At 40.0% G+C, this 27,297-nt stretch overlaps 2 protein-coding genes across 19 annotated transcripts in view; both read left to right on the forward strand.

Moving 5' to 3' along the window:
• The first annotated feature begins 626 nt into the window (after positions 1-626).
• On the forward strand, positions 627-21,008 carry TPH1 (tryptophan hydroxylase 1). Its single transcript, XM_004285536.3, has 10 exons — positions 627-759; positions 4,779-4,962; positions 7,277-7,377; positions 10,237-10,304; positions 10,450-10,646; positions 12,650-12,785; positions 13,466-13,592; positions 15,527-15,622; positions 16,626-16,759; positions 17,272-21,008. The coding sequence occupies exons 1-10, from the start codon at positions 643-645 to the stop codon at positions 17,444-17,446; spliced, it is 1,335 nt and encodes a 444-aa protein (XP_004285584.1). The 5' UTR covers positions 627-642; the 3' UTR covers positions 17,447-21,008.
• Positions 21,009-24,373: 3,365 nt separating this feature from the next.
• Positions 24,374-27,297, forward strand: part of SERGEF (secretion regulating guanine nucleotide exchange factor) — a 218,441-nt gene continuing 215,517 nt past the window's right edge. For all 18 annotated transcript variants that reach the window (XM_049712851.1, XM_004285535.4, XM_049712853.1 and 15 more), the window contains exon 1: positions 24,374-24,479. In XM_049712851.1, the coding sequence (XP_049568808.1) occupies positions 24,420-24,479 (60 nt within the window). In that variant the 5' untranslated portion in view covers positions 24,374-24,419. The remainder of the gene's footprint in view (positions 24,480-27,297) is intronic.

The raw sequence follows: 27,297 nt of genomic DNA on the forward strand, positions 1-27,297 counted from the left end.
GAAAACAAACTGGTGGTTACCAGTGGGGAGAGAGGGGGATGAAGGGGCAAAATAGGGGTAGGAGATTAAGAGGTACAAATTACTATGTATAAAATGGATAAGCTACAAGGATGATATTGTACAGCACAGGGAATATAGCCAATATTTTATAATAACTTTAAATGGAATATAATCTATAAAAATATTGAATCATTATGTTGTACATCTGAAACTACAATAAAACCCAGTACAATAAAGTGCTAAAATTGTAAGGGGAGAGGAGGTAGGCTTTCATAGAGAAAGAGTACCCAGTTCAGGCCACAACAGTCAGGAAGACTGCAAGCAACCCATGGGCTTGAGTCATGCCCTGAAAGGATTGGATTAGAAAAAAAAGAAAATTACTAACATGTATTGTCTGCCTTTTATATTCTAGGCACTGTGCTAGGCAATGTTTTAGCTTATTGTGGTCTCATTACAGTTTTGCAAAGTATATATGTACATCCATGTTTTACAGGTGAGGAAACTAAAACTTGGTTAATGTTATCAGATATTGTCTGTTTCAAATATTATCTATGCTACCAAATATTGTCTACATTGTACAACTTTTTTTTTAGAACTTTCTATTTTCATACTTTATTTTTAGAGACGTACACCAGATTCATCATGATTGAAGACAATAAGGAAAACAAAGATCATTCCTTAGAAAAGGGAAGAGCAACTCTCATTTTTTCCTTAAAGAATGAAGTTGGAGGACTTATAAAAGCACTGAAAATCTTCCAGGTAAGCAGTCTCTGTATTTCTGCATAAAACTCTTATAAAATGGGTCTGTAAGATTATTTGTAAATTCTTCAGAGGTGGACTACAGAAATGTTTTAAACACTTAAGTTTCTAAAATACTGCTCGATTCTATCAAATGGGCAAAGGATACAAACAATTTATAGAAGAGGAGGTACAAATAACTAATAAAGAAATGGGGGAGGAAAGATTCACTTTACAGATTTTGAAGAAGCAAATTTTAATTCTATTTTAATTAAATGAAATACTGAAATTTTAATGATATTATTTAATGATACATTAATAATATATTAAATGCTATTTTTTTATATAGCAAAATAACAAAGATTCTACAATTATACTACTCCCTACTGTTAAAGCTTCAATGCATTTGGCACTTAAATACACCTTTGGTGTGAGGGAAAATTGATGTGATGTGTAGGGAAACAATCTGGTAATATGTATTTTGAGTCTTAAAATGTTCACAAATTTTGACCCAGTAATTTTACTTCCATAAATCTGTCCTAAGGAAATCAGGGTCAGTCAGTTAGAACAGGAATTTTTACTGAGTACTTACTAAGTACAGCACGTCCTGCTAGATATGAAGGTGTGTACCCTAACAAAGCAGACACAGTTCCAGCCCTCACAGTTGTGTATAATCTAGTGGAGAAGACAGACACTAAACAAATAATTTCAGTAAACAAATGATTACATGTGTGTAAACTGACCTGAAAGAGAAGTACCAGGTACTATGATAGCATTGAACTGGGAGACCTAACCCAGTTTAAGAGACACAAAGATTTATTTATAGGAATTCAAAAATTATAAACAAACTACTTGTCCTAAGGTATGGGACAGGTTAAATTATACTACTAGAACATCATCGGTATTAAGCTTGTAGCCCCTGAAGGCAGGCCACCTGAGTTCAAATCCTTGCTCTGTCACTTATTGGCTGTGTGATGGTGGGCAAATTAATTAGTCTCTCTGCATTTCATCTTAGCCTCTATAAAATGAGAACCCTACCTACCTCACAGGGTCACTGTGAGAACTAATAAAATTAATATATTTCAAGTGCTTAGGATAGTTCAAAGTAAATTATCAATAAATGTTAGCTGTTTAGAAATCAGATTTATATCCATATGATATACTATTAAACAGCAGTTTGAAAATAATATTTCAAAGAATTTAAAATTCTAAATATAACAAATAGTCTAGAAGAGTTTGTGATAAAAAGCACCAGTTTTTTACCCAGCACCTCAGTTCCACTCCCTAGAGGCAATCTCTTTTAACTATTTCTGTTCTTTAGTTCTTTTAGCGGTGAATTTATAATGTCTAAATATTGTCCTGATCTCTCTGAGTTATCCATTTACATGATATTTATTTACTCTCTATTGTGAATGATACTGATACTGATACTTCCATCCCTTCTTCCTCCTTCTCCTCCCCATATTTGATAATTACGTGATTACTGCAAGCTCTTCTTTTGATTACCTTGGAGTCTTTAAATAGTATACCTATATTTCTTCCATCAACTTTCTTTTTTATTTTGTCTTTAATCAAATAATACTTGTGCATGGTTTAAAAAGTCAACCCCACACTATAAAGCTTATAAAGAAAATAGCAGTCTTCTGCTTCATCTCTCTTCATTCCTAAATTCCGTTTAATTTTTATGTTGACCTAGGTGCAGAGGGTTGAGCTAATCACACTCCTTAAATCACGTGGACACTGTCATCACTGATGTATACAGCCTCCTCCTGTTTTATTCCATCTCCATTTCTCTCTTCTGATAGACAACTGCTCTGATACGTTTGATCTACACACTGAATTGTTTTTTATGTTACTTAGAATCTATGTTGAGTTTCTGCATGTGCATGGACTGGTAATTTATATAAATGTTATTGTACATACACTTTTTCTTTTACTCAGCACTGTGTTTTGAAGACCTACCCGTGCAGCTACGTATCCATCTCATTTGTTCTTCTGACTGCTGCAATGGTGTTGTGGGCATGAATCCACCTATTTTTACTTATCCTCTGCCTATAGGGGGCAAGCATCTTCAACGCTTTGAACTATATTTTCTCATAGTAGCGTCCATATTTATAAGCAATATGCTTATTCTGCTGCTATTCCTTGTTTTTTCCATTTGTAGATATTACCTATTGATTTTCTCCAGCGGAAGTGAAGGGTTAGCTTCCTTGGCACAGCTCCCTTTCCAGAGGCCCCTCAACTTCCCTTCCCCCATCTTCACAACGTAGTTATGCCCCAATTTTTGGCTATATCAGTCTTCAGTGTTTTCATTATAAAGATGATGTAAATCTTGTTCAAAGAAGAGCTATATTATCCGTTATTCTGACTCTTCTTTTCTTGTACAACAGGATTACAGCATAGTTTTTAAGGGCATAGACTATGGAGCTAGACAGCTTGAGTTTGAATTCCAGCTCTTACACTGATTAGCTGTGTGCATTTGGGCAAACTGCTTAACCTCTCTGTGCCTCTGTTGCTGTAATTGAAATATCTGATAAGGAATGTCTCACTTATTACTTTAACTCTACCTGAATTTTCCTAGACCTTCTTGACTAAACTTTTCTTCCAGGTAAGAAGAAAAGAAACTAAATAACTTTTAAGTTATTTAGTTACATTTCCTCACCACATTCCATCAAGTTTTTCATTTTGATAGCACTCAATTTTAGATTACTTTAGGAAGAATTGACATTTTGTGTCTTCTTCTCCAAAAACGTAATTTATAGGTTTATATTTATTCAAGTCATCATTCGGAAAATATTTATGAATGTACTCTTATTCTTAAACTCCATGAGAAATAGATTCAATAAAACTCTCCTTTACTCCTGATCAATTCCAATATATTTTGTAACTGGCTCTCTTGTATTGATTCCATGATAGATTCTACGTTCCAGGATAAACCCTGCCTATTCCAATTTCCCAACATCCCTGACATTCACTCTCCTTTCTTATTTATCAAGTTAATGTTCCCTGATAATTATCTCATCCCTACCTTTGCTCATACAATTCCTCCTGTTTGGAATCTTACTTCTTCCCTTCTGTCTTCCTATTCTATCTATTTTTTAAGACTCATCTCAGCTCCTATCTGCTCCATAGAACCTTCTACCTCCTCAAACTCCTGATGTTTTTTTCCGTTTCTGAATATCTTCTGCGCCTGAACACTCACTATTTGTATTTTCTCTTAGTCTTTCATGTGTTAGTCAACTAGATTGTAAACTCCTTGTACATCTTGCCCTCCTTTGTATGCTTCACAGCCATTACTTGGCTACACAGGTGTTCACTAAGTTAATTTAGATTCAACTGGTTAGTATTGGAGATCATCTACTCTAACTTTCTCGTTTTTTAAATGAAGAAAACTGTTGGGTGACTGGTTCTTATGTTTCATGAGTATGTCACCAGGGCTTTTCCTCAGCACCCAGATTGGTAAGAGAAGATACCTTCCCCCCCACAGGTTTACACATATGGACCCCACAGCTCAGGCTGGCACGCGAAGAGATCAGAAGCAGCAATCTGATTCAGCTGGTTACTGAGTTTGTAGCTTAAGATATTGGAGGTATTAAATATTCCATGTTCAAGCTGTTCATCTAATTGTATTAAATGCATTATTGCAAAGGAGACTTTTCTTTTGAAAGGACTAACACTAGATCACTTAAAAAAAAACCTACCCTTTATTTGTGAGAATTTTCAAAGGGTTCTTTTTATCTAGGAGACTAAGTCTTTTGATTTGAAGGCCAATCAGTTCTGGCAATCTGAGGGACTTTCTACTGGGTGTTAATTTAATTAGATTCTGGAGGGTGTGATGAAGTTTTCAAACTTTTTTGGAATAGTACCTAATATTTAGGGGGAATTATTTTGCTGTTGATGGCACTAAAAACAGCCTTTTTTCCCTTTGGCTATTAGGACAAGTGATGAGACTGAGTTTTAGTGGTAATGGAAGTAATCTTCTCAGAGACTATAACCATTTGAGGCAGTCATGTGTAATCTTCATCCTCTGCTTTCCACAGGAGAAGCATGTGAACCTATTACACATTGAGTCCCGAAAATCAAAGAGAAGAAACTCAGAGTTTGAGATTTTTGTTGATTGTGATATCAGTAGAGAACAATTGAATGATATTTTTCATCTGTTGAAGTCTCATACTAATGTTCTCTCTGTGAATCTACCAGATAATTTTACTGTGAAGGAAGATGGTAAGTTTGAAAAGTGAAAATACTACTCAGAAGATTAAGTGCATAATGTGTGTCCTATCTTATGTTTAGCTTGAAGGCATGAAAGTAAAAGTAAAACACTATCTATTCAAATTGCTTACAATCTGATAATGAAGAAGATACAAAATGTAATTGCTCAAAATGCTAAAGAAAAATTATAAAGCAACATTTTATCAAGGGCGAGAGAAGTGGAAAGGAAAACTTGAGTACAAGAAAGAATTTAGAATAGTTAGAAATCCATTGTTTTCTGTTTCCAAATCATCAGGCATTTCTTTTTTTTTTTTTTTCCCGGTACGCGGGCCTCTCACTGCTGTGGCCTGTCCTGTTGCGGAGCACAGGCTCCGGACGCACAGGTCCAGTGGCCATGGCTCACGGGCCCAGCCGCTCCGCGGCATGTGGGATCTTCCCGGACCGGGGCACGAACCCGTGTCCCCTGCATCGGCAGGCGGACTCTCAACCACTGTGCCACCGGGGAAGCCCCATCAGGCATTTCTTGATTTCACAAACCTCCAGTTCACAATCCCTGAGCACTTAGTAACTCTTACACGGCAGATACCTAGCAGATATTAAGTGAATATTTGAATTTGTTGAGAATGTTGACAATTACTGACAACTATGATGTGAAATACTCTATATATGAAATACAATATTCTTCCTTGTCCTCACTTCCACCAAAACCAAATGGAAAGCTTCTAAGTTTTCAGATACTCAGGTAGCACAGAGATAATCTAAAATCTTCTGTGAAAAAATCCTTGCAGTTTACTTGGGGCAAGAGACAAATGGATAAATCAGTCACATTTTATATATGGTACTCAATTTAAAATAATCCCTTCAGATTATGTCACAATATTTGGGTGTAATCAGGGCTGATATTCATCTGTTATGTATTCATATGGCTGTATAAGGTATTAAAACATCAAGATTCTACGTCCATGTCTGGCTGGCAGATAGCTTTTCCCCTGAGTCCCTTAAGTGCTCCTCACCATGCCTGAAGCCCATGTGCCCCCAGTTCTCCCCTAGGAGTCCTGTGGCCACCACAAACAACTAGAAGATTAACACCTGATAGAGCAGGAGCCTGGGACTCTGCTTGTGTCTATTTTGAGTGATTGGTGCCCCTGTTGTTTTGTTGCTGAATCTCTTGAATATCACTTCTGGGTATGTTAGAGCATTAAACTGGAACAAGAAGAATTGAGTCCTAGTCCTCTCTGTTCCATTAGAGATGAATGATCTTGGATAAGTTACTTCACCTCTCTGGCAAATGAAGAGTTTTATAGAGTCTAAATAGTTCAGCTGATTTTTAGGGAACACCAACTTGTATCAGATATTTCTACTAAGAAATGGGGATACAAAAAGAAATAGTCCTACCCTGGAGTCGTTCCCATTCTTTTCTGTAAGACAGCCATATGCAGATACATAATAGTAAAACATAATAAAAGCTTTCAGAGAATTGGAGTCATAGTCATGGGAACCCAGATGATAGAGAATTAGCGCCACCTACAGGGTCAGGGAAAGCTCATTTGATTTGGGTCCTGAAGGAGGAGAAGGATTTTCTCAAGAAAACAGAAGGATGAGGTGCAGCAGGATGTGGGATGGGATAGGTATTCCAGGGAGAAGACCAGCATTCACAAATCTCAGAGTTTTAGAAGAGCGTGTATGTATGAGGGATAGTGAGAAGATCAAAGTGGCAAAGACATAAATGATCTCTAAGATCCTTTTAATCAACAAAAATAAACATTCAGAGTTTTAATTAAATTTGCTAATTAAAAATTAGCCTTGGGGTTTCCCTGGTGGCGCAGTGGTTGAGAGTCCGCCTGCCAATGCAGGGGACACGGGTTCGTGCCCCGGTCCGGGAAGATCCCACATGCCGCGGAGAGGCTGGGCCCGTGAGCCATGTCCGCTGAGCCTGCGCGTCCGGAGCTTGTGCTCCGCAACGGGAGGGGCCACAACAGTGAGAGGCCCGCATACTGCAAAAAAAAAAAAAAAAAAAAATTAGCCTTACTCTTTAAGACTAGCTAAATATGTAGCTTAATTTTTTTTGAACTTTTGGTCTATTACTAAAGTGCATCATTTCTGCAATGCTTAGGAAATTAAGGCTTAAAATATTTTTAAACTCAAAAACTTTGAATAAGATTTACTTATTAAAACTAGACCAATTTACTTGTATACATTGTGCCTCAATGTACAAGCTAAAATAAAAATTTCATCCAAATGCATTTATGACTTTCTTAATTTCTTCTTCTTTATTGCCTAATTTAAGATGGTCTCTTCAACTGTTAGTGTTTTTTGTATTTTTCAGGTATGGAAACTGTTCCTTGGTTTCCAAAGAAGATTTCTGACCTGGACCATTGTGCTAACAGAGTTCTGATGTACGGATCTGAACTGGATGCTGACCATCCTGTAAATATTTTAAATAAATATTTTCATGAAAATAATTTAAAGCAAACTAAAAAATTAAGGGTATTATTTTTCTTTTCTGGAGAAAGTGCTTATTCTAGACTAAATAGGATCTTGATTAATCTGGGTTTCAGGAAGTGTTATTAGTCCTTCATGTTGGTGGACTTGAAACCAAGTGACTGAAGAGCATCCAATTTCATTGGCTCCAAAACATCTGTGTCATGCCTGGAATTCGTATCGCTAAGAGCTATTCCAAGAATTACACTACAATGAACACCGTATCTGCAGTCGGTTTCTATCAAAATGGGCATGGGCTATTGGAGAGGGGAGTAAAGATAGGAAGGGGGAAATCATCACCACACTGCCCAGCATAATTGGTTTATTATGCAGTTGATGAATTAGAAGCTGTTTCCTTGGAAAATCATATGGGATACAGTACAGGCATGAGTTGGAGAATTAGTAAGTCTAGAGCATTAGGACTTCTTATGGAGCTCTAGGATCCTAGGAGGGGAGGAGAGAAGAGAGTCAGCAGTAGAGTTGCACAGACCAGGGATTTAATCTAGCTTCTATCACTTATTAGCTGTGTGAATGTGACCGTATACTGCCTTAGACAACCCCAGCCGATCCATCCATTTATTCTATAATATCTCATTGAGTAAGTATTGGAATTAATAATTTGCTGTACCTGCACTCTGGGAGCTTCCAGTCAAGTTGACAAAGTAAAGCACACACACACATATATATAAACACAATACAAGATTTAAGTATGAAAAGTGTGCTAAGTGGCATGAACAGACTGCTTTGAGATATACACAAGAGAGTAAACACTTCTAGCTGAAGAGGTCAGAGAAAGGCAACCTTGTTAACCTTGTTAACTTGGCCTTAAAGAATTTTGGCAGGAAAGAGATGGAGAGGAAGGACAGTTCATTGCAAAATGAGCAAAGGTTCAGAGGCAAGAAAATCTGGGGCATGTTTACGGAAAGGTGTGTAAATCAGTTTTACTGACCTACTACCAAGTCCTGCTGATTTTCACCTCCAAGATATTTCTTTAATTTGTTCCTTGTTTATTCTTACTACCACATCCCTTAACTGGTCTTCCTGCCTCCAGCCTTGCCGCCTCAAACCTGTCCTCATAGTCACTAGAATGATCTAAAGCCTCAGTATAACCGTTATCCCTCTTGTGCCTAAAAATCACCAATGTTACCTCAGTACAGATCTAAGAAAACTGAAAACATAAGCCCACGCAAAAACTTGTACACAAATGTTCATAGAAGCATTATTCATAGTAGCAAAAAAGTGGAAACAACCCAAATATCCATCCACTGGTGAATGGATAAGTAAAGCATGGTATGTCCCCAACGTGCATATTAATGGCCATAAAAAAGCATGAATTACTCAACATGCTACAACAGGGGTGAACCTTGAAAACACTGTGATAGTGAAAGAAGCCAGTCACAAAAGGCCATACATTGTGTGATTTCTTTTACATGAAATATCCAGAAGCGGCAAATTCATAGCAACAGGAAGTAGATTACTGTTTGCCAGGGCTGGGGGTGAGGGAAAATGAGGATAGACTGCGAATGAGTAGGGTGTTTTTTTTCAGTGTGATAAAATGTTCTGAAATTATGGTGGAGGTGGTTGCACAACACTGTGAATATCCTAAACCCCCCTAAATTGTACACTTTAAAATGTCAGTTTTAAGGTATGTGAGTTATATCTTGATAAAGCTGTTATTTTTTTTAAAAAAAAAAAACCCAATGGCTTCCAATTACCCCAAGACTAAAATCCAAGCTCTCAAACAGACCTTTACTAGCAGACCCATAACTAGTCTTCACCGTGCTCCACCTCACTCTCCAGGCTCCAGCAACATTGGATTACCTGTACTTTCTTAGGTGCAACATGCTGTTTTTCATTTCTGCGCTGTCCTTGGTGCTGTGCTTTCTGTCCTTCTCCCCCTGGCTCTCTCCACTCCTCTTTTAGCTTAGGAGTCATTGCTAGGGACCCTTTCCTGACCCCCACTACCCTCTTCGCATACTCTGGATTATGAGTTTCTTTTTGAGTTCAAGTGGTATTTTGTGCCTGTCTGTAATAAGGCACTTACCATATTGTTTCAAAACAATTGGTTAAAGTAAACTCCTTGAAGACCCAGATTGTGCTGTGTTTCTCTGAATTTCAGCACAAGGCCAGGTGCATAGTAGGGACTTGTAAATCTGTGTTAAACACACAAGTCTCATTCTTTCCTTTCAAGTGTCCTCTCCTTCTTTCCTATTTTGTATTATTGGCTATTTCCTCCTAAGATTTGCTTTTTGATGCCTTATTTTGTCTATTTTTTTCTTAAATATTTTTCATAGGTATAAATTCTAGTGTTACTATCTCTTCTATCTTTTTATCATTAATTGCTTCTACAAATGATTAATATCTCTGCATTTTGCAATAAAATCTGAAGCTAGATTCAGTTGCCATGATTTCAAATATTAGTAATTACTACTTTGTTACTAATTACAGGAAAATATAACTGAAGATGTAGTCAAATGATTAAGAAAAAACTCACCCTTGGAAAAGAGCCATGTATTTTAACTAGCGTGGTGCTTTTCTTTTTCCTCAAACTATTTTATTTTTGTAGCTACTGTAGTATTTTTGAATCTATAGTATCTTTTATCTTTGCAGCCACTATCGTATGAATCTGTCATATAATGTTGACTTTAAAAGAAAAATGATCATAAATTTCTAAACAGTGCTTGCTCAAAATAACAGTTATATAGCCCTTCAGTATAGTCACTTGAATAATAATGAAATGTTTTCTAAGTCATTTGTTAAGTATTTTTTAGTATACATATTTAAAAACTTTTCTTTAATTATCAGGGCTTCAAAGACAATGTCTATCGTAAAAGACGAAAGTATTTTGCAGACTTGGCTATGAACTATAAACAGTAAGTGTACTATAAAAATAACTTATTCAACTGTGAACTAATGAAATAAATGGAGTAAATTATGCCTATATAGTAAATAGAAAACAAGATACGTGCTACTGTTTATTGGATGCTAATTCAAGATAACTTCTCTTTATCTCATTAGTGGAGACCCCATTCCTAACGTTGAATTCACTGAGGAGGAGATTAAGACCTGGGGAACTGTGTTCCGAGAGCTCAACAAACTTTACCCAACCCATGCCTGCAGAGAGTATCTCAAAAACTTACCTTTGCTTTCTAAATACTGTGGATACCGGGAAGATAATATCCCACAATTGGAAGATGTCTCAAACTTTTTGAAAGGTAATGAAATGATTAATTTTTTGTAAGGGGAATATTGAACTCAATTTCAATCACAATAGAATTTTTAATAGAGGACTAAAGTCCAGTTATTTGGGAGGTCAGAATTTTTCTGTATTCTGTCCTGGCAATTCTCCAGGCACCATATTTGAAGAGGGACGTTCATAACCTGGAGCAAATGTAGAGGAAAGTGAGCAGAATTGTAAGAGGATTGGAAAATGTATCATATAAATAAAATTTGAAGGATTCTCGGGGTGTTTAACCTGGAAATTTAGGGGACTTTATAGATTTATTTAAATATTTGAAGGTCATCTTATGTTATAGAGGGATTCCTATGTGGCTCTGAAGTAAAGGACTGTCGGATAGAAACAGCAAACTTTTAGTTCGAAACGGACAAGATCCTGTTAAAAGAGCCATTTGAAAATGGGACAGGCTCATGAGATGGTTAGTTCCACATCCATGGAGATGTTCATGCAAAAGTTCCATACCCACTAGAGGGATGTGATAGAGGAGATTCAAGCACCTTTGGGAAGGTTGGAGTAAATGATTGCTGAAGCCCCTTTCCACACTAAGATTCTATCGTTTTCTCAAAGAAGAAGATGTGTTAATAGAAGCATAAACAAAGACTAAGGACAATTTTGCTCCTTTTAGTTCATCATGCTTACTTGGTCCAGGCTTCCTTATTTTTTCTCACTAGTATAGGAAGTAAAATGATCAGTGATCTCCAGGATCTACAATATGTAAGAAAAATAAATATCCCCCTTTGATCTCAGCAGATTAGAACCTTAGGGAAAAAAAATAGGCATTATGTTTTTGACCCAAAGGGAGTTTATCTTATTTCCATCATGATCTGAAATTACTATCTTTGAATTTATTATATAGACTGTTATAAAAATATACATATTTATTCAACTCCATAATTCTCATTCCTCAACCACTATACACAAAACTAAGAACTAAACAGGAGAGGGCAATATAGTTTTTACAAGGGAAGAACTCATATAAGTGGTTCCTACAAAAACTAGATTTAAAAAAAATTGTGATTAAGAATGGCAGAGAACCAAAGCACATGACCTTGTGTGACTTAACAAAGATGGACTAGCATATGCTACAGAAGTTGTTATCAAATCACACTTGCATGAGATCTGGAGGCAATATTTTGTTATAGATGCAAAACTGAAAGCTGATCACTTGGGGTCTGGAGCTTGAGCAGGCTGCAGAGCTTGTTGCTAAAGGTGTTTCAAGGGAACGTGTCAAAGAGAGAAACCAATATTAAAAGACAGTTCAAACAAAACATGAATTGGAAGGGGCTACCTGCCCTGGCAAATATGGTGGCCACTAGACAACCGTGGTTGTTTAAATAATTAAAATGAATGTAGGGACTTCCCGGTGGTCCAGTGGTTAAGACTCTGCCTTCCAATGCAGGGGGCATGGGTTCCATCCCTGGTTGGGGAACTGAGATCCCACATGCTGCGTGGTGCGGCCAAAAATAAATAAATAAAGAAAATAAAGTTAAAAAAAATAAAATGAATGTAAATCAAAATGTTAGTTCCCCAGCCACATTAGCCACATTTCAAGGGCTCAATAGCCACACGTGGCTAGTGGCTAGCAATAGGCTAGATGTTGAACATTTCCATCTTTGTGAAAAATTCTTTTGCCCATCGGAGTGGGAGAATCCAAGTACAAAGCATTGGGGTGGAACTGGAATTACCAGAGTGTGAGAGTTTGAAATGAAGGACAAGATCAGAGCTTATAGAGGTCCCCAGAGCCACTGCAGCCTAGTGGAAGGTGACTTTTACAGTGGGCATGCAGCCTCAGGTATTGGGGAATGAAGGAGCACCATCCAGTTTAGATAACAAAGAAACTACAAGAGGTAGTACTGGCTAAAAATGACATAGTTTCAAAAATGGTTCTGATCTAAATTAATAGATCTTGTTAGTGAGTTTTTTTAAAAAAGAAAAGTAAGATTGTCTATTCTAGTGAAGATTTTCTCCTTTGCTTTGCAGAGCGCACAGGTTTTTCCATCCGTCCTGTGGCTGGTTACTTATCACCAAGAGATTTCTTATCAGGTTTAGCCTTTCGAGTTTTTCACTGCACACAGTATGTGAGACACAGTTCAGATCCCCTCTATACCCCAGAGCCGTAAGTACTTCTACTGCAGCATCCATCCATCGATATGGTACCTACGTCATGATTTTTTGTGAGGATCAAGCGAATTAGCACATGTAAAGCATTTTGAATGGTGCCTGGCATGTAATACATGATCCATGCTCTATACATGTTAACCATTATTATTACCATTATTAATTGACAACCTATTAGGTACCAAGTGCTGACCTAAGCATAGGGGATGTAAGACTGAAAAAAATCAAAGTTTCCTGCCTTCATAGAGCTTATATTCCAATGGGAGATACAGATAATAAACAAACAAGTAAATATATATATATATAAAATTCAGATGGTTATAAGTGCCATGGAGAAAAATAAAGTAGGGAAAGGGGACAGAGTTGTGTGTGGGTGGGTGTTTCTACTTTGAAAACGGTGATCAGAAAAGGACTGACTGAGAAGGTCACATTTGAGTAGAGACCTGGTTTGGGGGTTGGGGGGTTGACATGTGGATGTCTGTGCATATTTGTATGAACTTACATATGTGTGTTTGTGAGTGGCCAAGGTTTTGTAATAGTGTCCTTTGTGGTCCATTGCCAAAGTAATACCACCTGATCAATTTGAATAAAAGTAAGATCAGGTTTTGATTTGATTGAATGGTTGATTATGCATTTATGTTAAATGGCACAGTGTGACAACTTGTACCTCTTTTTCAGAGATACCTGCCATGAACTCTTGGGTCATGTCCCCCTTTTGGCTGAACCTAGTTTTGCTCAGTTCTCCCAAGAAATTGGCCTGGCTTCTCTTGGAGCTTCAGAAGAGGCTGTTCAAAAACTAGCAACGGTATAAATCTGGAAATAGCTGTATGGATCAGTAATCTTTAACTGGGGTGGGATGTGGGTATTTGTGTAGTTTAAAAGTACCTACTCAAGATGAGCATTAGAAAATTTGTCTTTGCTCATATTTAATTTAATTTAAATAATTTAAAAAAACATTAAAGGAAGATGTAAACATTTAAGGCTTATCCAAAGAAGACCTGAGCTTTAAAAAAAAAAAAAAGGCAGAGAGACAGAGAACACTAGAATACAATAATGTTAACAGTTGGTATACCTTCTTTTTTTTAGTAAAAATGATAGGTTCCTTAAAAATGATGCTAAAAATATTTTTGAGCACTAGGTACAAAACATGATGGAAATAGAAAGATGAATAAGGCCTGGTTCCCACCTTCAAGGAACTTATACACAGACACTTATGTTAGAATGAAAGGAGGTCTGTAGAGAAGCTCAGGCAGGGTGCTCTGGGAGTGCAGAGAACTGCCTGTGGAAAGTTTCATGGAAGATGAACATCTGGACCAGCCCTGGGAAGATGAGTAATGTTTTCACCTGCCAGGAAAAGAAGGAAGAGCATCTCAGGATGAGGACACACAAGGAAAGACAGGAGGTGCTTGGTGTATCTGAGGAAATGACAAGAAGCTGGAGCAGAGTGTGTGAGGTTTGGGGAGGTGGTGTGAAATAGGCTAGATGGTTAGAACAGTGCTCTCAAATTGTAGTTTGGGGACCCCACAGGGTCCTTGAGTAAAAGATCCATTCAAAATGCAGAGTGAATTTTAATGTGAGGGACAGAGTTCATTGATATGGTTTCAGATTCCACATTACAGCTGTACTTTAAGAAATTACCACTTGTTGAGTTTTGATGTTGTGTCAAAGAAGAATAGCCATAATTATCTGAGAAGGCTATTACAATATTCAACCGTCTTCCAACTACTTATCTGTTTGAGGCTGACTTCTCTCCACATGCTTGAACCAAAACAACCTATTGTGACAGGTTTAATGCAGAAGCAGATGTGAGAATCCATCTGTTTTCCAGCCAGACATTAAATAATATCAATCCAGACACTAAAAAGATTTGTGACAATATAAAACAATGCAACTTTTCTCACCGTTTTTTTCTTTCTTTTTTTTTTTTTTGCGGTACGCGGGCCCCTCACTGCTGTGGCCTCTCCCGTTGCGGAGCACAGGCTCCGGACGCGCAGGCCCAGCGACCACGGCCCACGGGCCCAGCCGCTCCGCGGCACGTGGGATCCTCCCAGACTGGGGCACAAACCCGCGTCCCCTGCATCGGCAGGCGGACTCCCAACCACTGCGCCACCAGGGAAGCCCTCTCACCGTTTTTTTGTACAATATAGTTACTTTTGATTAAAATGTTATTTGTGTTACCATAAAATGGTTTATTATAATTTTAACATTAATTAGTAAACATTTAAATTTTTCTCAGTTTACATTTTTAATATGGTAAATATAGCTAGCTCTATCCCACATAAACAAAAGGTCTTTGGGGTCCTCAGTAATTTAAAATATTTATTTATTTACTTATTTATTTTGGCGGTGTTGGGTCTTAGTTGCCACACACGGGCTCTTCATTTCTCCATGTGGGATCTTTAGTTGCGGCATGCGGACTTCTTAGTTGAGGCATGCATGCAGGATCTAGTTCCCCTACCAGGGATCGAACCCGGGCCCCTGCATTGAGAGTGTGGAGTCTTACCTACTGGACCACCAGGGAAGTCCCTCCTCAGTAACTTTTAAGAGTATATAAGAGTTCTGGGAACAAAAGTTTGAGAAGTCTGGTTTGGAACGAGGTCAGATTGTAGAAATACTTGTGAGCTATGCTGGGGGTCTTGGATTTTATTCCAGGGTACTTTGGGTCAGTGACTAAGAGTTGTAATTTGTTTTAAATTGAGTCCTTCAGGATGTGAAAGTAATACTGATGTCATTTTGCAGTGCTACTTCTTCACTGTGGAGTTTGGTCTATGTAAACAAGAGGGGCAGCTAAGAGTCTTCGGTGCTGGCTTACTTTCTTCCATCAGTGAACTCAAAGTAAGAGCTGTAAATCTTTGCACGTAACCATATTCACTTAATGTAATTGATATGACCTGAAATAGTTTCTGGATTTTAATTTATTTATTTTTATTATTTATTTATTTATTATTTTTGGCTGCCTTGGGTCTTTGTTGCTGCGCGTGGGCTTTCTCTAGTTGTGGCGAGTGGGGGCTACTCTTTGTTGTGGTACGCAGGCTTCTCATTGTGGTGGCTTCTCTTGTTGTGGAACACAGGCTCTAGGTGCGTGGGCTTTAGTAGTTGTGGCACGCGGGCTCTAGAGCGCAGGCTCAGTAGTTGTGGTGTACGGGCTTAGTTGCTCCGCGGCATGTGGGATCTTCCCAGACCAGGGCTTGAACCCATGTCCCCTGCATTGGCAGGCGGATTCTTAACCACTGTGCCACCAGGGAAGCCCTAGTTTTTGGCTCTCAATAAGAGCTTACTGTGGAAAATACTTGGGGTGGCAGTAAACATTACCTAAGAGGCATTTTTCTCTATTTCCTAAGTTTTCTGAATAGATATAGATAACTATTCAGAATATAGTTATATCTTTTAAATAAAAATGTATTTTAAAACAAAGTCTTGCTGTTGCCTCACCATTTTTGGTGTGCTAGCAACAACTTCAGTAATTTCTAGGGAATTCTTTGAGATGTATTATTTATCCAATAAAGGAATGAACTTATGTTTGTTGAGTGGTGGATGTGCATGAAATATTGTCCAAGGTACAGTCTTTCTCTCAAGGAGCCTACCACCTGCTGGTGGGTACAAGTCATGTATAGGAATAACTAGTGCAGGGTAGAAAGCAGATGCCATAATGCAGGAATAAATAAATAAAGATCCTTGGGTACCTCCTAAATGGAGAAGAGTGTTAGAACAATGGAGTGGTCTTGGGGCGTTTATAGAGATAGCAAACCATTTGTTTTGCTGGCTCTGGCAGTTGTGTGTAGAATGTGATCATGAAAATAGATAGTATCCTTTGATTCACTGACTCTTCATCCTCTAGCACGCACTTTCTGGACATGCCAAAGTAAAGCCCTTTGATCCTAAGATTACCTGCAAACAGGAGTGTCTCATCACAACTTTTCAGGATGTCTACTTTGTATCTGAAAGCTTTGAAGATGCAAAGGAGAAGATGAGGTAAAGTATATCTTCCTCATGCCTTAATTTTCCTCTGTAAAAGATAGGTCCAATAATGGTAACAAGTCACAGAAGCAAGCAGCTGGATAATTAGAAGCCCACTAGGCACCTTTTGCCTGTAACACATCTCTCTTTCACAGTAAATATTTAGGGTGTGTTGTTTATAATGACGTTCAGTGTTGCAAATATAAATCAGATACACTGAGAAATTGGTTACTTCCTATTCCTTCCTATCAGAGAATTTATAATCTAATAGGAAAAATAAACTGTATGCAAATTACTATATAACAACTAGGAAGCCTTAAAGAGATACAGATGAAACACTGTTCTGCATTTTATTCAGGAGCAATTCATTCCAGCTAGAGGAACAGGGAAAGCCTAATGGCATTTGAGAAAGGACTTGAAGAATACACAAGATTTAGATATGTTAATTTTTAGACTAATGGACAGTATTTGGTTTTTATCATTTTCTCCCTAGAAACTGATTGCCTCATATTTTTTTTCTTAAATAGAGAATTTACCAAAACAATCAGGCGTCCATTTGGAGTGAAGTATAATCCATATACACGGAGTATTCAGATCTTGAAGGACACCAAGAGCATAACCAGTGCCATGAATGAGCTGCAGCATGAGCTTGATGTTGTCAGTGATGCCCTTGCTAAAGTCAGCAGGCAGCTGAGCATCTGACAGTTGCCAGTCCTAATCCCGAAAGCATCTGAGCATTCAGAGGCCTGTGGGCCAACTGTTGCTTTGCTTGATGACCTGGTTGTGGAGGAACAGCAGCCAAACAATCTTCTCTATTCCCATTCCTTAATGGACCATTAGTCTTTGAAAATGTGTACCTGGATACTCTAGCCACTACTTTTTTTTTCTTTTGGTAACAGCTTTAGTGAAGTGTAGCCTAATTTTATTTTCCCCAGTTCTTGAGTAAAATGACTTCGATGATCACTTACAATACCTTGGTGGTTATTATGGAACTGATCCACATTGTTACTTAAGATTCTCTTATTTCTACAATAGCTTACTTATAACTGAATTTGTGCCAAGCTTGGTCACATTCACATGCCGAAATTTAATAGGGGATCAGCTGTCTCTGCTGCTAGCCTGAGCAAAAGCAGAGAGGCCTTTGCATATGAAACAGACCTGGTAAAGAGCAAATAGTCTATTTTCAAGTGTAGTGTCTTGTAGGGAAAAAGGAGTATCTAAGTCTAGAAAGGTTGATTGGAGTATGATCCTTAAGTCCAGGTGAAGAATTTGTGACTTTATTTTGAAGGCACTAGGGAGCCCCTGCCCGAGTGACCATCCTCCTTGAAACTCTTTTCTTTCTGTGGCATTGCATATGTTTTACATTATCTGTCCTACTCAAGAGGCCAAAGGGAACTTGCAAGGCCCTGAACTCTGACATGCAGCCCCAGAGAATATCCTCAGGTTAGCAGGAGACAGTGTTGTCCAAGAGAGAGTTCAAACTGAGACAGATGAGAAGCGTGCAAAGTTTAAGTTGGAAAAGCAGTGCCAAGCACTTTATTTCCAAGGTATAAGGTGAGACCATAAATAGGAAGGTCAGGCGTGACAGTCGAGTGTGGGGAAATGGGGAGGAGATGGTGTAAGAAAAGTCAAGAAGAGCATTTTAGGACTGACACTGTAATAATAAAGGCTGCAAGCACTGGCTTTTATGTGGTGTCAGCGGTGTAGTACAGGGGGCAGGCTTGGTATAAAGCAGTAAAGCTGGAATCCCCAGGATAGGCTTGTGTCTCTTCAGTTTGCTCCTTTCCTCCCCCCACCCACTAAAGGAAGACTTTCCTCAAGTTTCTGTCTTTAGCCCTCTTCTCTCTCTGCTCTCTGTTCACGGGAGATGTCATCCGTGTCCATGACTTTCTTATTTCATATGTCTCCCATATTTGCAATTCTAACCCTGACATCTGTCTTGAGTTTTTGCCTCTTACATCCAGCTGCCTGCCAGATATTTCCATCTAGATGTCCCATGAATTAGGCCAATGTTGTGTAACTTCTTGTGGCACCATTCATTAGAATGAAATGGGGTTGTGCAACATGGCAGCCCTGCCAAATATCTTAAACTCTATAGGTCCGAAAAGAAACTCAGAATCACCAGAATTTTGTGCCCCATCAGTTTCCTCTCCCAGTGATCTCATTTCTATTGATTGTATTAAGGGTCATATTTTCAGCCAATTTCCCATTCTTAATCAGCTATTTAAAGACCGTGTCCTTAATTTTTTCACATTAATAGTCAAATTGAATACCATTTAACATGTTTTATTTCAACAGACAACTAGATATTTTAATCCTTTTTAGGCCTCAAAGGAAATTATTTTAAAAACTCTTAAAAATTTATTTCATTTTATGTTATACAAGGAAATAGAATTAGGAAGAATAATTCATGCTACTTCAGATTTTTACATTACTTATAAATTTTAATAGCTGATCAACTGTTAAGTATACCTTTGATAGTACTAGGTCTAAGTCAGCTAATCTAAAACCTTTTGAAATATTGGTTAGGTCGTTTATAGTTAGTGTATTTGGTTGCAAGGAAATCTATGAAGCAAACTATGATAGATAGCAAATAACAACAAATCATGCATACTGTATCTGGTTTGGTTATTTTCATACAACTTTGATCATTGCAAAGAATCGTAGTTATTGAATTTTTAAATGATGGTATTTCAAATCACTCTATGACAAAAGCACACTAAAGTAAATGTTAAAGACACAACGATTATAATTCACATCTTCAGAATAATGGAAATATTTAATGATTGGCTTCAGTTCTTTCTTCTAACCTCTGAATTTATGATATTTGGTAAATGAGGAGTTCTGAGAGTCTTAGAGTTTTCATGCATTTTAAATATATTTCTTCAAATATATGAGAACAGAATTGAACCAAAAGTGTGGTTCATAATTCTTAATCAGTGAGTTATTACTCAGAGACATAGATGGTATGTTCCTGACTTTTTGAAGAATGCTCCAAAATCTGGTTGTCAGTTGCCTGTATTTCTTAATCTGCCAATTCTGTCATTTGGAGTTATACAGTGGTTATGACATGCCAAAGTGTACAGAATTATAGTTCATCATTAAATTGCCTTCCAAACTGAAAAAATTAAAAATCCTGGAATTGTCTAAAGGAACACATAATAGAGTTCATATATTAATTTCTAGGAAATGTATAAAGATACTGTGGTCTTATTTCAGTTCGTCTTTATTTTACTATATGATATACACTTATGACTTGCAAGTTTGTTATTCAACTGGATAATAAAAGGACACAAAATTCATGTTCTCACTAAGCATTTTTTTTGTCAAATGTATGTTAAAAACTGATTTAAATGTATATTAGCAATTTCATTAGTTTCAGAAATCTGTAAGTTCCTTATACTTCTTTAAAAAGCCTACAAATATGTGATGTAAGGGAAGCCAAACACACCTGGAACCTAGAAACCACTTTTTGGAATTCTTGATAAAGTCTCAGTCTCATGTTCCTCATCTGTAAAGTGAGCTAAATCTACTTTACTGGGTTATTGTAAGAATTATGTTGTGAGAGGACTTGTAAAAAGAAACATTAGCCATATGTAAAGAATCATTAATCTCCTAATCAGAGATCCCCATAGCTTCTGGATGATTTTTATCTTCCTTCGGAGGGAATTAACTTTTGCGTCGAGCAGACAGCATATAATGGCAGGGGAAGCTTACCTTAGTCCTAGCAGGGATTAAGCCAACTTGAAGCTGTGTTTCAGTCTTTGTGAGGGCTGGTTTATTTCCAGTTCACCTCTACTCTTACGGTGCAGCCCTTTAGGGATCTCAAAGGAAAGCTACGTGTGTGTACCAGGGCTTCTCCTTGGGGACCCTGGACTCCTACTTTTCTTTACTCTCATTCCACCCCACCTCCCGACACCATAAAATTGCTAAAAGTACTGTTCAGTTTCTCAGCTTCTCAGCTGCTGCTTTCAGCCCAGTTTCTTAGCCTCCAAGTCACTGCTTGCTAATTAGCAAATGCTTCAAGCAGAAAAGTAGTGCCAAATATAATCTCTCAGCTTTTAGATCTTGGCCCTCCAAGTTCTGGCTGCTTTGATAGCTCTCCGATGACTTGAAACAGATTTTAAAAATATTTCCCCCCAGTTTTTCTAATTGTTTTTGGTGAGAGAACTGGTCTGTAGCTAACTAATCTGCATTTAAAGTGGAAATCTGACCTTGGAGTAACTCATTTAACTTCTTTGAGCCTTAGTTTTCTCATCTATAAAATAACGATTCCAACAATACTTATCATACCAGTAATATTGAGAGGATCAAATAAGATCATCTGAAAGAAAAAATTCCCTAACCTGTATAGTATAGAGAGATACTCTGTATACTTGAAATACTTTATATTTTCCTCTTATGGGGAGACAAATCACCTGAAAGTGATACCAATTTAAATCTAGCTCCATTCAAGAACTGCAACTCAACCAAGCTGCTAATGGGAAGAGCTACTCAGTGGTACGTACATAGGTGAAATCGTAGCTGCATTTCAACCCATCTCAACACTTCCAAGGAACTGTATTATGGGATATAACATAATAATATAACTGTAAGTTAAAGTTACAGTTAATATAAATTGATGCATGTATATTCAAGGGATGAAATTGGAAAAAAACTGTATCCTTCCAGACCCTCTCTCTATGAAAACTGACTCTGGGTAGTTCCTTCTTGCCCCTTTGGATGAAATCTCAGGTCCCTGTCTTGAATTTTCTGCTCACTCTAAGTCCTTAGCTTCTAATCTCCCTCTCCACGCCTCCCCCATTTCAGTATTTTCAAATTCCAGTGTTCTGTAAAAGTTCAAAACATTAGATTTTAAGGTTAAAGTTTTTCTTCTTCTCTAGAACTGAGAAAGGAAGAGGTGTGCTTTGTGTCTTTATTTTCTCGCTCCTTTTTTCTTGCTCACAAGGATGCCTCTGGCTTCTCCAGGGTTTGGGGATGGTGGTGGGGAGGAGAGGTAAGGAGTAGCAAGTTCTTTTTGGTCTGATACTGTTGTGAGTTGGCATATGTGCTTTCTGTACTTGGTAAGTATTTAATGCTGACTCATTCTCTGTGGGTGTTTTGAAACACCTTCCCGCTTCTTATTTCTTGGGATCTCTTGATGTGGGTAAACACACCTCTCTGACTGGGCTGTTGAATTCATCTCGCTCAGCCTCTAGGAATCTAGTAGTCAACTCTCCTGTGGGTGTCCCTTCAGCTCTCCAGAAATTCCCTTGGACTGGGTCTAAAACCATCCCCTGGCCAATTTGCTCATGCTTGGGAAACACTCACATGGGAGATACTCAGACATTCTTTGTCTTAAAAAAGACATAAAAGACCTCTGGGCATGAAAGACCTCTCCAAAGCATCAATCTCTTTGCTGAACTCTCAGAGCAGTTATCTGGCCACAAGCCATTGGACATTTCTCAGCACGAACTGGACAGCAACCTGCCCGGCCCCAATCAGGAGGGATACATGCCAAGCTCTCTTAGTGGCCCTGCTGACGCAGGCCTTTCCTTAGACACGAGATGGGCAAGACTCACAGCACATTGATAACTACCGCCACACATCCTATCAGAATGCTCTCTCAGCCTCTCCAACCTCTTTCATAGCCTGGGAGCCATACACTGATTTCTAGACACCTCATTCTCAGGTTCTGCTTTGGTGGTTTTGTACCTCACTTTATTATGTGGGAGGTATTGGCACTTAATACCTTAGGGTCTTAGCCAAAATGGAGATGGGAAGGGTCCCATTTTTACACTATCACACATGCTTAAAAGGAATGGTCAGGCAAGAGGGATGAGATATGGGAACATATGTATATGTATAACTGATTCACTTTGTTATAAAGCAGAAACTAACACACCATTGTAAAGCAATTATACTCCAATAAAGATGTAAAAAAAAATGGTCAGAATAAAAAAGGCCACTCATAAAACAGTCAGCAAACAGTATAGTTTTTGCACATCAAGTTCTCTTGAGAATGAAGAGCTGCTTTGCCTTTCTAAAGTTTGCATGTTTATTAGCATGGTCCTCCCTGTTCTCAAGATGCCACAGGCTGGAGAGGTAAAGGTGAGGTGCTGCCCTTAAGCGGTCTTAAGGCAGAAACACCAAGGAGTGGGTGGAGTGGAAGAATGGGAAGGACTGTAAGAGCTCAGGGAGACACTTCTCAGGGCCTCCAGGCATAAACGGTGATGAGTACTGGAGGCTTGTGTCAGTAGAAGGGTCAAGAACTACTGAATATGGATTATCTTCTTTAATGTGACCCCATTTGTACCCACAGATAATGTGTGGCTTGGAAAATGTGGGTTATGTACAAAAAGTACAAAAAAGGAAATAAAAATGACCTGTAATCCACCACCCAGCGTGTGCGTGTGTGTGTAAAATTGGTATAATATTTACTTTAATGACATATCATGAATATTTCCCTTATTTATTATCTTCCAGAACATGTTTTTAATGGCAGCCTAGTATTCAATTGCATGGCTATATAATTTAATCAATCTGATTTTGGATTTTAAGGTAGTTTCTAAGTTCTTTACTATTATATGTAACCCCATAATGAATAACTTGCAGTCTAAGGGTTTGTGCATAGTTCCATTTTTTTCTTGTGATAGAGGAATAGAAGTGGAATTACTAGCTAAATATCTAAGTATCTATTTTCATATTCCTAATATGCTTTGCCACATTTTCCTTCAGAAAAATTGTGCTTATTTAGCTCCTACCGGTAGTGTATGAGGGTGTCTGATAAAAGCCATTTTATATGAAAATTTTTGGTGGGTGAAAATTATCCAGTTATTATCCAAGTTATTACCTTGATGATCGGAATCCGGGCCAGGGCCATGCTGGGAGCGCTGAGGGTTAGAAGGCCGCCCCGGGAAGGAGTCAGTGAGAACCAGCCTCCTTAGTTGTGTCGGGTGTGTGTTCTCGCTCCGTGCCAGGCGCTGAGGGCGACGGCAACGATGCAAGACACTACACTCGCCCACCAGGAAGCTCCCTCCGATTTTGCAAACTGCACACCAAAGCGGGCCCAAAGACAGTTCGCCCTAAGACACTGGGTCAGGACTCTTTCCACCCCCTCCCAGGCTCAAGTTCTTCTCCATCAAAGGGTGATGCAATCCCCGTCCTGTCAGCCATTCTGGGCTGTCGTGGGACTCTAACCTGAGGGAGCTTTGTGAACTTTTGAGCGTAGTGCACTCGTATAGAATTTTCACTCAACACAAGGAGTTCGAGGGGAGGAGGGAAAGAGAGGCAGAGCGTCCCAGCGAGACCGGAGGCCGCGGGCGGAGACGCTCAGAGCGCGCCGGGACTGGGTGACTGGGAGGCGGCTCCGTGAGGTACTTATTCTCTCCCGCCGGCGCCAGGTTAGAGGCAGCAAGAGGGAGCGGTCCGCGGTCCCGCCCACTGCGCGGCCCCCTTCCAACCACAGACCCTTCCCAGTGCCGGCCCCACACTCAAGTCACCAATCCCTCCCCAGGCCGGCCCGTCCCTTGGCAAGCCTCTCCCCAGGCGGGCCCCGCCTCCGCTCCGCCCCCGCGCTTGCCCCACACCTCAGACACCAATCCCTCCCCCGTGCCCGCCCCTCCCCCTGAGAGCCCGCCCCCGCGCCAGCCACCACCACCCCCCGCCACCGGAAGTGCCGTCGGAGCGTTCCAGCATGGAGCGGGAGCCGAGCGCCACGGCAGCCGCCCCTGCTGCGGCCGCGCTCTTCGCCTGGGTACGTGACTCCGCCTCCGGGCCGTGGCCGCTGGGACTGAGGGGCGCACAGACGCTGGGAGCGCCCGGCCTCGGCGTGGGCGGTCCTGGGGCCAGGCAGCCGAGGTCCGAGAGGCGCTCCGGGTTGGAGGATCCTGGGCTGGGGGCGGGGAGGGAAGGGTTTTCATGGGGTGACTTAAGGCTTCTGGCTGGTGGGGTCCAGACCGGAGGGGCGGCGGCGCAGTGGGAAGAACCTGCCTCCAGGAGAGAGCGTCTGGGTCCGCGACAGACTTCAGGCCCGGATAGCGCCGGGAGAGGCGGAGCGGAGGGCTCTGTGGAGAAAGGATCTCCCCGTCCCAGAGCCCCGTGGGGCCACCTGTGCCCTTCACCCTCCCATTGCCAGGAGGATGAAGGCCTTTCCCCAGCCCCACCCCAGCCTGGCCGGAGCAGCCTTTGGTGTGGGGCCGGCGGTGTTGGGCCGTGCACAAGGCGGAGACCCTGCATAGTTACTGATACTCGGCTGTGACCGGGTCTTGCCTGCACGGAGGGTGTGGGAGTCTGCGCTGGTGTCGGTTTGACGGGAGCATTGAGAGACAGGGTCATCTTTATGTGTCGTGTCTGGAAGAGAGGAGAGTCTGTGCACGGGAGTGTGTGGCAGGCAGCCGACCAGATGCACGGGAACAAACATAGTCTTATAGTTCTTCATAGCACATGCTTGTAATGAAACGTATAACTTGTTAATGTCGGTCTCCTTGGCCAGAATGTAGGCGTCATGAGGGTGGGTGCCGTGCATGTCTTGTATGGTGCCTGGCTTGTGCCTGGCACGTTGTAAGGTGCTCAGTACATATTTGTTGACTAATGGATGAATGAGTACCTGTTGTGTGCCGAGCTATGTGCTGGTCTTTTGGGAACAACAAAAGAGTGAAAGACTTCCAGCTCTCGTGTTGGGGGCGGTGGGGGGAAGAGAATAAGACCTTTACTGCTGTTACAACCAGTATGTATAGACTAATTTGCAAAATGGCGATTATCAGTACCAGGCAGCATTTATTGAGTGCAAGACTGCTGCAGACCGGCAGAAGGGAGAGCGTGGTGTGGCCCGAGGTGGTCTGGCTGTGTCTTTGGGGTGGTACTGGAGCTGGGGGTGGAATTAGGGATTGAATGTGTGCCTGGGTGGGTGCTTATCCCAGGCCAGGGACTGGGGTCTGTGTAGACAGAGGAAACGTCTGACAGAAAAAGCCTTTCATATATGGCCTTGTCAGTACTGAAGCAAAAATACTGTTGAACCTAACTTCGTTGCTGTGCTTGGAGGCTTGCTGGTATTTTCTTCCTGAGGCATTATCTGTGTGGAGGGGTGTATTAGTTTGTTGGGCTGCCATAACAAAATACCACAGACTGGGAGGCTCAAACAATGGAAATTTATTTTCTCGCAGTTCTGGAGGGTAGAAGTCCAAGATCAAGGTGTCAGCAGGTTTAGTTTCATCTGGGGCCTCTTTGGCTTATAGATGGCCTCCTTCTTGCTGTGTCCTCATGTGGCTTTTTCTGTGGGTGGGAGCATTCATGTGTTTCTTCTTATAAGGATACCAGTCATATTGGATTAGGGTCCCATCCTTATGACCTCATGGAAGCTTAACTACCTTTTTAAAGGCCGTATCTCGAAAAACAGTCACAGTCTGAGGTACTGGACGTTAGGGTTTCAACAAATGAATTTCAGCAGAACACAATTCAGTTCATAACAAGGGGATTTACCTTTTTGGATGTGTGTGTGTGTGTGTGTGTGTGTGTGTGTCTTATGTCTGGAGTGTTTGTAAGGAAGGCAAATACAGCTGTAATAGATTGTATTAAAATTTCCTTTTGTTTTGCTTTATGATGGATTTAGGGCCTCTTGCTGCATTACAAAAATTTGGTGCCATTGTTTGAATCTCATAATGCTGGCTCAGCAACCTGTAGCCCTGGTAATGGGGCAGCCATGGAGATCTCATGGCTAACAGAGAAATCCTCTGCACATGCTTTCCACTTCACACCGTGCAAGTCTTTCATTTGCTCTTTCCTGAGGGACTCATAGGGTCTTACATTAATTCACTGTAAAATATATGCACACCTTCTTTGGGCCAGCACCATTTCAGATGTGGGGGAAATAGCAGTGAGCAGAACAAAGCTCCTGCCATCATGGAGTTACTTAACTCTGTGAGCCTTAGTTTCTTCATCTATGAAATGAATGATAATGCCCCCCACCCTGTGGAATTAAAGGGGAATGCCCAGCACACAGAGAAGCGCTCAGTAGTTGGTTGCTAATATTGCCCTGAGGGCCTCTGGGACCTGTGTCCCTGCATGGCTCCCTCATCCAGCATGGAGTCCTTGCAGCCCAGATGGCTGTGGAATAGACCACAAGGGGCAGGAGTTTGTATATATATATGCATTTTTTGGTAGTTATTTTAAATCACTTTTTTTCATTCAGGTGTCTTCAAAAACAAACACATTTTAAAAATTTTACTACTCAAGAACCAACCAGCAGTTGGTGGTTGGAGAAATTATAAGGATTTCCAGAATCTTAATAAGATTTTCCCTGCAGGTCCATAATCCCTTATCTTCAATTTTGAATACAAAAAGCTCTGTAAACCCAGAACTGACCTGACATGAGGCTGTTTATAGTCTTTGCCCACTAACTATTTGTACTGTTTACTGCAGAAATAATGCTGTTTTACTTATGGGGTGCTGCTCCCAGACCTTGCAGCAGTGTATATGATTTATATACTGTATTACTTTTCTAAAGTCTATAAAATTCTGAGTCTGAAGTACATCTGGCTGCAAGGGTTCCAGATTAGGGATTCTGGACCTTTATC

The sequence above is a fragment of the Orcinus orca genome, chromosome 8 (assembly GCF_937001465.1).
Source record: "Orcinus orca chromosome 8, mOrcOrc1.1, whole genome shotgun sequence".
Lineage (NCBI taxonomy): Eukaryota > Metazoa > Chordata > Mammalia > Artiodactyla > Delphinidae > Orcinus > Orcinus orca.

Bases quoted from the DNA above. Each gene is read 5' to 3' on its own strand.
- TPH1 (XM_004285536.3), top strand. From the start codon at position 643: ATGATTGAAGACAATAAGGAAAACAAAGATCATTCCTTAGAAAAGGGA. The intron at 4,963-7,276 runs GTAAGTTTGAAA...TGTATTTTTCAG, and splicing joins TTTTACTGTGAAGGAAGATG to GTATGGAAACTGTTCCTTGG. The intron at 7,378-10,236 runs GTAAATATTTTA...TTTAATTATCAG, and splicing joins AACTGGATGCTGACCATCCT to GGCTTCAAAGACAATGTCTA.